The sequence below is a fragment of the Andrographis paniculata genome, unplaced genomic scaffold (genome assembly GCF_009805555.1).
Source record: "Andrographis paniculata isolate CXL003 unplaced genomic scaffold, ASM980555v1 Contig86END, whole genome shotgun sequence".
Classification (NCBI taxonomy): Eukaryota; Viridiplantae; Streptophyta; class Magnoliopsida; order Lamiales; family Acanthaceae; genus Andrographis; species Andrographis paniculata.
The window spans coordinates 5,427,242-5,441,752 of NW_026137624.1; the positions used below are offsets into that span (position 1 = coordinate 5,427,242).

Consider the following 14,511-nt stretch of genomic DNA (forward strand, 5'->3'; position numbering starts at 1 on the left):
TTGAACGGCGTGTAGAAAAAATGGGCTTTATGGGGAGGATATATATATAACCAAGGGTGCCCTGAACTATTGCCATTGGATTATGATTTAATTACGAGAATGCCATTCCGCCGTTTTGATGATCTGTTTGCAATATCTCGTGAAGAAATTAAATTTTAAAACATTCCATTATAATTATACTAAAATTTAATTCACATATTTCGAATATATGTTATATATATAATTATTTTTAAATAAATTAAAAAAATATATATAACCAACTTGTAGAAAAATATCTGTACACTATGAAGAGGAAATAAAACTAACAAAACTGTGCCCCAATTATTGCATGACGAATCGGATGGTCCATTTCATTTATTTGGGTTTGTAATTAATTAATATTCGGGTCCATTCCACAACGGGGATATTTATTTTTTCTCCACGTAGGGCTGTTTTGGTAATTTCGGTCACAATACGACACCGTTTTTGTGGCGCAAAAACGAAATTTATGGAGAGAAAGTCCGCCGATCCGCAGTAGCACATGATCACGGGGACCCTCTATGTAAAATACCAAATTACCCCTCCAAATCCACGGCAACTGTGGAGGGTATTTACGTCATTTCGTGCCGCGGCCTCCGTGAAGGGCACATGTGAATGCGGGGGGTGGGCCCCGCGGAGAGGAAAGTGGATGCACATGGGAAGCACATGCGCCAGTGCAGCTCGGAGTTGTACCTTTGCATGTGACAAAGCGCAGACAGTGAGGCAGTAATGGGTTGTACGCCCATGTTCTTCAAATCCAGGGCACACGTAATCATCTCCCGCGTCATTAAACCCAGCAATTATCCACTAATTAATTATGATTAATGTTATTATTACCGTATTAATTACGGTGATAATTATTATTATAATTGTATTACTTGTAATTGCGGAGGGTTTTTATCTTATTATTATTGCACGCCACATGTAACCACGTGGATCACGTGCCGCAGATGCACGGCACGTGACTACATTCGACGTAATTAAATTAATGGGAAATGTAATCTCCATAGTCAATTTTTTATTTGTTATTTTTATTTTGTTGCAGAAATGCTATCCAACTCATTCTCGAGATTCAATATTAATCCATTATTTAACGTTCTATTGATCCAATCCTTATCCTAAATTATTAAATTAAATATATATATATATATCATAAAGTACTGACTAGTAGTACTTTGTCCGTGCCTCAAATACACCTCGTTAACAATATAATTAAAATATACATTATTTTAAATATATGTTTGAATTTGTTTTCTTTGTATTTTAAAATCTTCAATTTATATTACTCTCTCATCTCTGTCCGATAACAAATTATTCATTTTTCTATTTTAGTTTGTCACATAATAAAGTATCCATCTTATCTCTGTCCCATAACAAATTATTCATTTTTCTATTTTAGTCTGTCACATAATAAAGTATCCATTTCATTTTTTAGTAACTGTACTATCTACCTAACATTACAAATACACTTACAACTTACAATATATTACACAAATGACATTACATTTATATCACACGTACTAATAAGATTATTTTAGTCATTTTTATTTTATTCCTACTATATCCCACTATAATATTATATTTCTAAAACTACGTGTAAAAAATAAATAAATATTTAATTTCGGGAAGGAGGGAATATTATTTTTCTTATTTTTTTTAAAAAAATATTATACTTTAATAATTAACTTTCATACAAGATACTTTTTTGTTCCTGTGTTGCTGGTGTTTTGTCTGTAAATGTTTGAATATTAATTAATATATAGTATAAATTGAAAAAAAAGAAAAACAAAATTTTTATATTAGTATCTTATTATACAGATATAATGATATTTGTTGAATAAATTATACAAATATAAAAATATTTTTAATTTTAAGTACAATAACACAGAAAAACGAACGACATATTCTTATAGAACAGATGTAGTATCACATTTGGTAATTGGAAATTATTCCATCCGTCTCATATGCCATGTCCACGTTGCCGTTTCTGTCCATCCCACATTCCATGCCACTTTCTTTTTTTGAAAAATGATTACACATTTTAATCTCATTTTAAATTTTTTAATTTTTTTTTAATTTTGATTAAACTAATTAGTTATCTTAATTTTAATTTATAATTATTTATATTATAGAATAATTATTTTCACTAATATATTTTTAATTATCTACTAATTACATCCTTTTTTAAAATACCGTATCTACGGTGTAACAGACACGGTACGCGGGACAGAGAGAGTATTATAATGTTATTTGAGATATTCAATCAATCAACATTACATTTGAATTAATACAATATATATGATATACAATTTACTGTATATTTACAAATTTGTTGTGTTAACATATCTTTTTATGATTATTATTATTGAGATTAATCATAAGAGATATTATGCAAATTATTGCATTTATTGTAGATTTATATGTTATACTATGTCCGTCCCTTAACAATTTATTGATAACAAAGTATCAATTTCATTTTTTTAGTAATTGTACTATCTACTTAACATTATAAATACCCTTCCAATTTTTAATATATTATACAAATGTTATTACCTTTATATCATACAATACTAATAGGGTTAATTTAGTCTTTTTACTTTTAGTTCTACTTTATCTAAATATAATACTAATATTTCTAAAACTCCGTACAAAAAATAAATGAATATATAGATATGGGAGGAATGGATTATTTCATGATTTTAACAGAGCAAATAATACGTGGAATTTAGTGTTGAACTTTAATCATAACCTTTATTCTTTTAGAAAAAAAAAATAATTAAATTGATTTAATTACCCCTATTTAATTAATAATTATGATTAATTTTGCATGTGCTGATTTTAATTTGCATCTCAAAATGACATTCAAGGATTTTTTTATTTTTTTTTCAATGACGTGGGAATTCGCAACCGCTATCCGAAAGTGCGCATTGGGTAAACCCCCGGTCGAACCTAATACTCGTTCAAGCATTTTTAACTTTATATATGGTTGCCCAACAATTTTTATTGACATACATACTAATTAATAATATTAAAAAAATATTACATATAAATTTATACAATATATATTATATTTATTCATAAAAAGAAATTATTTTTATATTATCAACATATTTTTTTTTTATACGTCACATAAAACATACTTTAAAAGCAAAATATAAAACAAACCTACTTTCAATTCTCAAATTTAAGATGGTGTGTGTTTGTTTTTATTTTTTTTTATTTTTTCATATTTTACTATTCAATTTATTAGGTATCTTTAAAAGATAAATAAATAAATTGTAATCACACTTATTTTCCTCTGTCGCACTACATTCATTTATTATTCTCACTTAAAAAATATCAAAATATAAAGTATAAAACATAAATGACGTATTTGATTTACTTTTTATGTTTTGTACTATTTTTATTTAAATGATATGAGCAGTTTAATATGATATTTTATGATATATTAATATATATTTTTATTAAAAAAATCGTCGAAAATTATATATAAAGAAAATGCCCTTGATCCAAACTTTGTCCTATTCCATGGTTGGCCTTATTAATGGTACTTGAAATACTAAATATAAAAACCACCTAAAAATAAAATGTATGATTTTATTTTATTTTATTTATTTGAATAGTAATTTAAATATAATATTTTATAGGAAATATTATACTTTTATAATAAATTATAAGAATTGAATAGCAAAAAAAATTAAAAATAAATAAAATAATTATAATTTACCAATTGATCATAAAGCTAAAATAATGTAATAATTGAGGACATGATATTATATAGATTATTCCTAAATTATTGCAAGAAATGAGTATGAAATTAATTAAGATGTTAATTATTATTATTAATTAGTATTCTTGAGCATATTTTCTTTAATGAGTCTTCTCATGATCTTCCCCGAAGGAGATTTGGGAATAGCCTCCACAAACTGCAAAACCCTAATTTTTTTGTAACTTGCAACGTTGTTTGCAACATACTTCATTATGTCTTCTTCTTTCTCTTTTGCTTTCTCGTTCATTACAACGCTCGCCGCCGGTATCTCCCCGGCTTCTTTGTCCGGTAACCTGCGAGGCACCGCCAACCTCGTACTCGAACAAAAAAATATATATAATAGTTTATAACTTACATGTAATTTGAAAAGTCTGCGCCATCTTTTTTTTGGTAATTTACAAACAATATGGCAGCCTTCACCAATCCGTCAAATTATACATTTAGGGTATGTTTTTTTTCGGAGATTTCTCCGTATTTCTACTGTTCACCAAAATTTTCTTAAAAATATCAAATTTAATATTTATTTTTTATTTTAAATTTTTTACTATTCAAATCCTAATATCATATCAACACACCCTAAAGGTTTGGATATAGTTAATGATGTGATATAAATAGATGTTGATGTAACGTTTTGAATATAAAATTAATTTTTAATATAATATAAAAAAAATAAAAAATACGTGTTTGATTTAATGTTTTTAGAAAAAAAATATTAATGAATAGTCAAAATCTTATAAAATTCTTTAGAGATTATGTGTAGTATTTTTAAAAATACACGTGTATTTCTAAATTAACGAAGAAAATGATGCAGATTTTTCAAATCAAATGTAGATTATAAGAGATTTTACCAAAAAAAAAAAAAATGTTACCCGACAACGGCAGCATCTTCGATCGAAGGGTGTGTAAGAAGTATCGCCTCGAGCTCAGCCGGCGCGACCTATCGAGTGTTATTGTCAAATTTAACAATTATAAAGTTATATATATATATATATATATAACGCGCTCGATTCGTGTAACAGCTCTACCTGGAAGCCTTTGTATTTGATAAGCTCTTTGATCCGATCCACGAGGAACATGTCCCCATCGTCGTCGATGTAGCCAATGTCGCCGGTGTGAAGCCATCCGTCATCGTCGATGGTGAGGCTCGTCTCGTATTCGTTCTTGTAATATCCTAGAGTACATATGTTTTCTTGAGCTTATTAAACAAAAATGTTCGACGAATCGAGCTGCTCGTACAATACCTTTCATTACACACTGGCTCCGGACACAAATTTCTCCCGGTGTGTTCGCCGGAAGCGTGCTTCCGGTCTCCGGATCGATGAACTTCACTTCCAAATTCGGAAGAATGAACCCGACGGAATTTTTCTTCGCGATTCCGTGTCCCTTGCTCGGGTCGCCGTGAGTTAACGTTATGCAGCTATGCTCGGTCATTCCGTAGGCCTCTTGAACTTGAACGCCGGGGAACTTTTTCTCGAACTCGTTGAGAATCTCCGGCGCGAGAGGGGCCGCTGCCGTCATGACGGATCTGAGTCAGAATCGATTATTAGTTGAAATCATGTGTTGAGAATACGAAAAAAAATAAATAAATTTAAGACCACGCTATCGTGAATGACGGATTTGAGTCATAATCAAGTGTTAGTTGAAAACATGTGCTGAGAATACGAGAAAAAATAAATAAATAAAATTAAGAACACCTTAGCTTGAGCTTGGAGAGATCGAATTCGTCGACGATCGGATTCTTGACGAGGCCTAATATGATCGGCGGGACGATGGGCGCGAACGTGACCTCGTGCGTGATGAGTGCGTCGAGGAAGAGTCGGAGATCGTAGCGGTGCATCACGACGACCTTTCCCTTGTTGCGGATGGTGGCGCAGCAAATTCCGGTGAGGCCGTAGATGTGGAAGAACGGGATCAAGCCGAGTATGGTGACTTGTCCGATCAGCTCGGGGCCGACACTGAAGAGGGACGAGCAAAGGTTCGCCACGAGGTTACGGTGCGTCAACATCACGCCCTTGGAAAGACCCGTCGTGCCTAAACGAATCGAATCGAATCGTTTCTCATATAAGCATCATCGAAAATCATCGAGTTTGAGTTAAGAATGTATGCATGTTAACTATAAGTTGTTCCTAAACGAATCGAATCGAAAGTGTCGTTGAAAATCATCGAGTTTGAGGTAAGAACGTCGCATATCAACTACGACTTGTGTCTAATCGAATCGAATCGAATCGTTGCTCTCGTATAAACATCAATCGTCGAAAATCATCATATGAGTTGTATGGATGTCGATTGTCGACTACGACATGTGCCTAATCAAATCGAATCGTTGTTCTCGTATAAACATTGATCGAAGAAAAATCATCGAGTGTATGAGTTAAGAACGTATGTCGACTACGACGTGTGCATAAATGAATCAAAGCGTTGCGCTCGTTTAAGCATCTATCGTCGAAAATCATCGTATATGAGTTAAGAACATATGCACATCGACTATGATCAACAATGAGTTTCTTACCCGACGAGAAAGGGAGGGCGCAAATATCCGTTTGTTGAACTTTTTCTTCGACGGCGCCGGTGGTGGCTCGCTCGGCGGCCTCGAGGAGCTCATTCCAATTTATCGTACCCTCGACGTGATCCTCGCCTTGTATTATAACAGGCAAGCCCAAATCCTTAACCTGATGCGAGAAAGTCACGATCGACATATTATTACTACAAATCGAAAAATCAACAAAAAAAAATAGCTATTATACAATACCTTATGGTACGTCAATGCATCGGTGATGATGAGCTTTGCGTCGGCAGCCTCGACTTGCTTCTTGATCTCCGACGAATGACCGTTGGGATTGGCGCCGGAAAAAATGCCGCCAGCGGCCATGATGCCGAGGGCGATGGTGGCGTACTCGGCCACATTGGGGAGGAGGACGACGACGACGCGGCCTTTGCGGAGGCCGAGAGAGCGCAAGGCTTTGGAGAACCGGTGGACGTCGCGGTTAACTTCGCGGTAGGTGTAGGATTTTCCGGTGACGGCGTCGACGAAGGCGACTTTGTCGAAGTAGCGTTGGACGTCGGAGAGTATGAATTCCGGCAGGGTGACGTCGTCGGGGACATTTACCGGGGGGTATTTGCTACGGAATATGATCTCTTTCTGGGCTATGGTTTGAGTTTCTGTTCCCATGTTGGTTTCTTTGTGTATGAAACTTTTGGATATTGTGACGAGTTTTATAGAAGGGGGATTTATTTTATTTTTATTTTTATTATTATTATTATTAAAATTGTTGGTCATGGAGGGCTTGTGGTTTGTGAAGAATGATGGAAGATGGGTATCGGGAAGGTGAAGTATAGGTGAGTCTTTAATTAGTTGTGATGTAAATTTTAGCTGAAATAATGAAGAGGTTTGGTGAAGTCTTGTTGACTCGTAGACTCTAATTTCTTTGGGAGTTTTCAGCTAAAAATTCGTTAATATATATATATATATTTAAGTATAAAATCAAAATTTTATTTTTTTTATTCTTTATATCATATACTAAAAATGAAGTTTACTTCACAATATGATGAAACAACCATTTCAATAAATTCTAATATTAGAAAAACTCAAACTCACAAACACAACCATATAATTCTTATTCAAAAACTCAAACCCAACTCTCAAACCGACACCATAATGTTTGCACAAGGTTGTTCCAATGCTATTAAGATATTAGTCAATACAATATTGATAACACATCGAATAGCATATAAAATATAGATAGATATACAAGATATAATTATATGCTAATATAATCATACAAGTATATAAATTGGTTAGATGATGTAAATCATCGTCTAACCTAAAAGCAGCTTAAATTACTAGGAATACACATAATTTATACATCTTAAAAATATAAAAGAACAACATATTCTAGGAATCAATGTGTTAATAGACTGCATTTTATGTGCTGTTAGTACAATACTGAATACCGATTATTAATTTAAATCAACACCATTTCACACAATTTATCACATTTTCAGTCTTAAACATACATAAATACTATATATGTGTGTACATACTCCTGTAATAAAGGTTCAGAACCAAAAGGGTTTATTGATTGATTTCACAGTGGGAAGATACAGACAAGAGCTTAGGAGTTCTTCCAAGAAGAGAGACAGATTGAAGAAAGAGTATATTGTCTGGAAACAGGACATAAGTTATTTCTGTGTCCCAAATTGAATAACACATCCATGTTCACTACTACAGCTTTTAAATAGTGTATTATTTTAGACAAAAAAACTTACACAGGAACGGAAATAGATAAAAATGGAAAACTGTGCTTCCTGAGAAGGGCAGTGAGGAGGAACCTGAAAATGAAGGAGCTTAGTACCGGAGCCAGTAGGTTCTGCGTCTGAACCAGTTGTAGTCGGGCAGGCCCTGAATGGGTCCGATGGCGCTGATCGCCACGTCCTGTGGGAGAACCAAACAAATTTAAAATAGATGTTTATTTGTCGATGAGGTGAGAATTTGTAGAGCATTTTAACTTACTCTATCAAATATGAAGCGGTTTGCGACGCGCTTGATGGTGCTGGTATCCACGGCATCAATCCGGGAGAATAGTTCGGCATACGGAATCCTTCTCCCATATGTTATCAGCTGCAAGCAAATCGACAATTAACTTTTTGCTTTTGCTCGGGAATAAAATGATTTGTGTTCTTTTAATTTCAATTGCAAATCATACCTGGCGGCCGATATCTTCAGCAATGGGACTGGTCCCGTCAATGTGGAGCAGAAGTGAGGATTTCAACTGCATGTTGCGAGCAATTAAGTTTGTATTTCAATCGTACAAGTTGCTGGGAAGGAATATCGAGTGGTAAATGTTCTTTGGTTAATTACATTACCTGGTTGCGAGCTCTAATCACGTCAGCCTCTGACACTCGGTAGCACAATTTGGTAATTTCATACATAATGGCGTAGGACAGATCATCCAAACAATCGGGCTGTGAAGAAGAAAGCAGAAATGAACATCAGTCATATGGCCGATAAAATAGATGAATAGGAAGTAAAGATTCGACCAGCTATTCATAAATATATATTCTTTTCAGGTAGTAAGCAGATAATTGTTAGATATAATTTTTAGAAGTAAGCAGATAATCAGAACAGGAAAACTATGAAAATTATAAAAAATATAAAGCCATTGCCATTCACAAAGTTGATTATCAGACACGGATCGTATTATTTGTCACCTATTTATTTCCTAGTGATTGAATTTTCAATCAAATCTACTTAGTGAAAGTAGAAACCCTACCTTAGCAACAGCATACACACCGAATAAACCGGTGTCTTTATAATTGGTATTGAAAGCCATCATGCTCTCTGCAATTTCATTGATCCCAACCTTCTGGGCAAGCTCAGAACTGAATAAATAGAACTAAATTAAATGCCACAAAATGGATGATCAAAAGCATCAACCGATTAAAGAAGACAACTACTAGCTGAATGTAAAGTGCCAAATGATAATTACCCCATGTGTTTTCCACCACCAGCATTTTTATTCCAAGATCCTAACATCGACTGCATAACCATTAAAGCTATTGAATCGGGATCCGTCCAAGAAGCCCCTTCAAAAGCAACGGCGAATTGGGCGAGAGGAATGTCATCATCGACCATCCTAACCTGTAGTTTACAGAAATTGTCATAATAATGACCTTTTAGGGTGCACGACATTCACAATATTCAAATAAGAGGGGAGTACCTCTGAACCAGTAAAGCTCGAAGGTTCTTTAGCAACTAACTCAGAAGTGGTCGTTGGGTTTGATGATAGCTTTGTGAATAGTTTCTTCACTTCCTCAACAAACTCTTCATGCTTAACAGCACCAGAGCCAACGATCACCTAAGATAAAAGCCAAAAAGGAAAAAAAAAAAAAAAAGGCAACTCTTAAATCAAGGTGGATACAACAGATGCCCCGACAGATCAGGTGGGGCTCATATGGAGAAATGTTTCATTGTAGTAACTACCGTTCTGGGAGCAGTGTAGTGAGTTGAAATGTAGTTTCTTAGATGCTCTTTGCCGATTTTCTTGATATTTTCGGCAGGTCCAAGAATTGTTCTGCCCAGAGGAGTATATTGAAAAGCAGTGGCATGCAGGTGGTCAAATATAACTTCTTCTGTTTGTCCTTCAACCTACAACCATAAGCAACAAAGGTGGGCAAGCTAAGTATAAACTATAAAGCATGACATCACACAATCTTAATAACAATAACAACAACAACAACAACAATATCAAAAGCATTCCACCACACTTTGATGTAGAAACTAAACCGATAAGAAGCATAATGGCTCAAGTAATGCAATTAAAGAGGTTGTGAGTTACGAACAGAATTGAGATTCCAAAGAAATGCATGACTTAAAGAATCTCATAAAAACTGAGGCAATAAAAGTCGGGATTAAACAAGAAATTCATTTTGCACCTTTCCAGAACTTCCATACCTACAAATAATACAACAATAACAAAGAAGGAAGATGAAACATTATACAGAACAGTTTCATATAAGAAAACTCCACCTCAGGCAATTTCCTCTTTATCTCAAGATAACAAAAACATTAAAGCATATTGCATGCATATATATATATATATATATATATACGGAAAAGGTAATATTATAGCACTACCTACAAGATCCACAATTCGGGGATTCGGCTTCAAATGAAGCACCCAACAAAATGAAACCACCCGTTGAAGATGTCATGGTCAGTTGTGCATATACATTTGAAGCACCATAAACTAATTAGGGTGAGCATGGTCCAGAGAAATGGAAATAGAAAAATGGAATTTTGTCTTGTTTGTGTGAATTAGAGAAATCAAAATTGAGAAATAAATTATTTTTCTTCTATCATAAGGAAATAGAGAGAAATGCGGGTTCAGAGATGCAGGGGGTGTTCATTTGGTAACTTCTTTTATTTTTACTTTTTTACAATTCAACTTTCACTCCAAGTACATTATTTTATCTTAAAAAACATCACATCTAAATTACTATTCAAATCACAAACTAAATCCAAAAAGAAAAAATACCAACCAAATAAACCATATTTATCCACACTACTAAAAGCCTCTCTTTTCGAATCTATTGTCCCCTCCCAATCAATTCATTTTTCTCCACCAGACCGATCCAATCCTATTGTTGCATTTCTATATTAAAATTATCTGTTTTAAGAATCGTCTTTGAATTCTTTTTCTCAGTAATTATATTATCTACTGTCATTTCTCAACAATTACATTATATGCATCATGCACAACCTTAAAGATCCACATACACCTGAAATAAGCTTACTTCAAATCCCTCAAAACAACCAAGAAGGGCAACATTTGCATACATGAAGTCACATATAACATAAAACAATGATCAGAGATTACTCATCAACAAAATCAACATCTACAAATGAGAAAAACTCAATCAATCAGGCAGTAAAGGTCAGAGATCAATTGTACCTCCTCCATCTCGCGGAGAATCACATCTCTCTCCCGAATAATCCTCGGTTCCTCAAACTTGGAATTCTGAAGAATATCAGATAAAATATCGAGCGCACGGGGCACATCCTTGTCCATGACCTTTGCGTAATACGTCGTCTGCTCCCGAGAAGTATAAGCATTCAAATGCCCGCCCATATTCTCAATCTCCTCCTCCAATCCCCTCGCGGTCCTCTTCTCGGTCCCCTTGAATATCATATGTTCCAAAAAGTGCGCGGTACCGTTCGATTCCTCGCTCTCAAATCTCGATCCAGCATCGATGAAGACGCCGACGGTGGCGGTCTTCGACGCGAGAGTCGACTCGGTGGCGATTCGGAGGCCGTTGGGGAGAGTGGTGACTCGCGTCGCTGGAGCGGATAGGATATCGGTGTGCGAACCGACGGCAGGATGCGGGGAGTTGTACCTGAGGAAGCGCGGGTCAGGATTTTCCAGCTGTTTGAGCTTGTGCTTAACCGATTCCGCCAATCGATCGTAGATCATGGCGTTTGGAGGCGGGGGCGAAGGGAGGGGGGGGGCCTCCGATGTGGCGACCGCAGTGGATAGAGGTGCAAAAGCGTGCAATGGCCTTCGGGACCGGCGGGAGAGCTTGATTAGATGTCGGATCGCCATGGCTGCGGCGGCGGTTGCTCCGGCAGTTGAATTTCCTTTCCTTCGAAGACTAGGGTTCGATCGGAGAAATGATGCGATAGGAAGCACGAACTCTTACTTTCAGATGGCGAAAACCAAAACGTCGTCGTTTTGATCCGGCCCAATAGCTAAAAACCCGGCCCAACTAAATAACCCAAATCGCAAATTTTACTGAGCCCAATAAAGGGCCCAATAAGAAAAGACAATTACAATTATAGACAAAAAATTTAAATAATTCTTATTACTTTATAAATGCAAAATTTATCTAAAAATTTTGGGTAATATAATAATTATTTATTGAAAATTTATTTACATCGAAAGAATCAAAACCAGTAGGTAATATGTCATAGAAATCACAGTAAAGTAACACAAAAGATTCTCAGGCAGAGTATGGCTTCCCACCACCACTTCTGCCACCACTCCGCCGCCGTCGCCGCCTGTAACTGCGGCTGTTGCTGCGCTTCATACACCCCATGCCACCCCCACCTCCACCACGCGCCGCCTCCGCCGCCGCCGTCGTCTACCGGTTTCCATCAGCCCCATTTCTACCGAGACTATACAAATCCCCCAAATCCGCCCCATTTTCCCCAAATACATCAGGACCGTTCATTTCAAGATCAACGGCCGACGCACGCCGCCGTCACCTCCCTTCTCCGCCGCATCTCGGCGCTCGAGTCCGCCCTCCGCCGCCGATCTCCCGAGGGCTCCGCTTCCCATTCTCTCCGCGCCGCCGCCGCCCGGACTATCCAAACCTACTTCCGAGCCTACCTCTGCCGCAGATCGAGAACTCTCCGGCAACTCCAGGACCTCGCGGCCATTAAGTCAACTCTGGGAACTCTCAAAACCCTAATCTCCAAAAATCCCCAATTCGATTACGACGTCGTTTACCATAAGACTCTGAACCTTCTCCTCAAACTCGACGCCATTCAGGTAAGACTGACCTCCCTCCCTATTTCCATGGCGGATCTGATTAAATTAAATTAAATTAACTCCTCTGTGATTGATTCAGGGAGATGATCCAATGATTAGAAATGGCAAAAGCTCTCTAACAGCAGAACTGAACAAATTCCTGGATATAATCGACGGGATTTGCCTGGAAGGAAAGGCACAATTGATTGGATTGAGGAAGACGAAGCGAAAAGGGGATGATTTGAAATCTAGGGTTTCAAATGTCCAAATGAAATTGGGAAATTTGAAAATTGGGAATTCGAAAGTGGACAATGTGGATAAACTGAGTGCATTGCTAGAAAGAATTGACAAATTAGCAGAGGAGATCAACGAGGAAGAAGACAACCAATCACTCAAAAACTCCATTAATGGAGTTTTGAGAAGTAAAATCGGAGCTCGATCCAAATCGAAGAAAAATGTGAGCTTTGTGGAGGACGGGAGGGTTTATAAAGTGCCAAGACGACCCGGGCAGCCATTGTTGGAGGACTATAGCAACAGTGAGGATGATGATCTTGATCGGGAAATCGAAGAACTTGACGACAAGGATGACGAGCATGTCGAAAATGGAGATGTGGAAAAGGGTTCGAGAAGTTACAAAAGCAGCGAAGAAGATGACGACGAGGAGGAGGAGGATGAATTGGTTTACGAGACTCGGTTGCCGGGAGGTGGTTCGATTCACAAGAGGACGATGAAAGTGCCGAGTTGATGTGTCTGTTTATTACATGTCTTGCATCCTCGTAATTTTGTGGGATCGTTTGCGGGTTTTCGACTGGGAATTGATCGTCGTCGGCAACGAATTCGGTTAGTTTTCTTGGAGGTTGAAGGTTCTATGTTATGTAGCCATTGGAAGTGAAGTGTTTTGGAGGTATTTTGATTGAGTTTTGAGGTTTGGATGTTTTGTAGTTTGTTTCCTAACGTTGTTTCGTGTTTGTGTGATGCAGTTGAGTCTTGAATGTTTTAATTGTGCGACATTTGCCATAAAACAATGAGTCAGTTAGACTAATGTCAAATTTGTATTAACTGGTCAAAATAATACTATTTTAAATAAATATTTTCTCAAAAATATTATATTAAAATATTATTTAAATAAAAATTTAAATCAAATATTCTATTTGATAAATTTCAAACATTTCAAACCACAGAAGAAACGGCTATCAGTTTCGGACATATTTGGTGGACGTCAATGCACAATTTGTATTTCGTATATATTTATTCAAGCGTTTTAAAGGTTTCGTTTATTTTTATACTTAATATTAAAATTATTTTTATATTTGTCTAATTTTTTTTACAAATATCATTATAATAGTATTAAAAGATATTTTTGTCTTTTTTTTTCTCTTAATTTATATTACGTTCTTATATAATAATTAATATTCAAATATCAACTCGCAAAAAGTAAATGAGACATTTAGAGTCGGACGGATATAGTATTATTTTTAATTAAATATTTGAATTTTTTTAATAGGTATTTATTTTTTTATTTTGATTTTATAAAATATAATTTTTATTATTATTTTTTGGAATAGAAAAACTTTAGGCCAACAGAGCAAAGGTGTATGTTTAGTTTTGACACAAAATATTAAAAAATATTACTAGTAGATGGTATTTAATTGTTTTTACTTTCGTATAAACTAATATTTTTTCTTGTCATTATGTTCA

General features: G+C 35.6%; 3 protein-coding genes across 4 annotated transcripts; 1 reads left to right on the forward strand and 2 right to left on the reverse strand.

Annotated features, from left to right (window-relative positions):
* Nucleotides 1–3,760: 3,760 nt before the first annotated feature.
* LOC127242157 (4-coumarate--CoA ligase-like 1) lies at nucleotides 3,761–7,278 on the reverse strand. Its single transcript, XM_051261582.1, has 7 exons — nucleotides 6,537–7,278; nucleotides 6,297–6,456; nucleotides 5,482–5,818; nucleotides 5,029–5,312; nucleotides 4,813–4,958; nucleotides 4,657–4,724; nucleotides 3,761–4,080 (listed from the first exon to the last, which is right to left on the reverse strand). Exons 1-7 carry the CDS (start codon nucleotides 7,062–7,064, stop codon nucleotides 3,861–3,863), a joined length of 1,743 nt encoding a protein of 580 aa, XP_051117539.1. The 5' UTR covers nucleotides 7,065–7,278; the 3' UTR covers nucleotides 3,761–3,860.
* A 568-nt stretch (nucleotides 7,279–7,846) lies between these two features.
* On the reverse strand, nucleotides 7,847–11,971 carry LOC127242158 (probable mitochondrial-processing peptidase subunit beta, mitochondrial). 2 transcript variants are annotated; one of them, XM_051261584.1, is made up of 9 exons: nucleotides 11,239–11,971; nucleotides 9,768–9,932; nucleotides 9,505–9,642; nucleotides 9,274–9,425; nucleotides 9,058–9,166; nucleotides 8,651–8,749; nucleotides 8,491–8,556; nucleotides 8,294–8,405; nucleotides 7,847–8,219 (listed from the first exon to the last, which is right to left on the reverse strand). In XM_051261584.1, exons 1-9 carry the CDS (start codon nucleotides 11,884–11,886, stop codon nucleotides 8,050–8,052), a joined length of 1,659 nt encoding a protein of 552 aa, XP_051117541.1. In that variant the 5' UTR covers nucleotides 11,887–11,971; the 3' UTR covers nucleotides 7,847–8,049. The 2 variants fall into 2 exon arrangements, with proteins under 2 accessions (XP_051117541.1, XP_051117540.1); XM_051261583.1 differs by having other exon boundaries at nucleotides 8,298–8,405; nucleotides 11,239–11,969.
* A 253-nt stretch (nucleotides 11,972–12,224) lies between these two features.
* On the forward strand, nucleotides 12,225–13,821 carry LOC127242472 (BAG family molecular chaperone regulator 6-like). The gene is made up of 2 exons (XM_051262027.1): nucleotides 12,225–12,834; nucleotides 12,914–13,821. Exons 1-2 carry the CDS (start codon nucleotides 12,295–12,297, stop codon nucleotides 13,556–13,558), a joined length of 1,185 nt encoding a protein of 394 aa, XP_051117984.1. The 5' UTR covers nucleotides 12,225–12,294; the 3' UTR covers nucleotides 13,559–13,821.
* The last annotated feature ends 690 nt before the right edge of the window (nucleotides 13,822–14,511 follow it).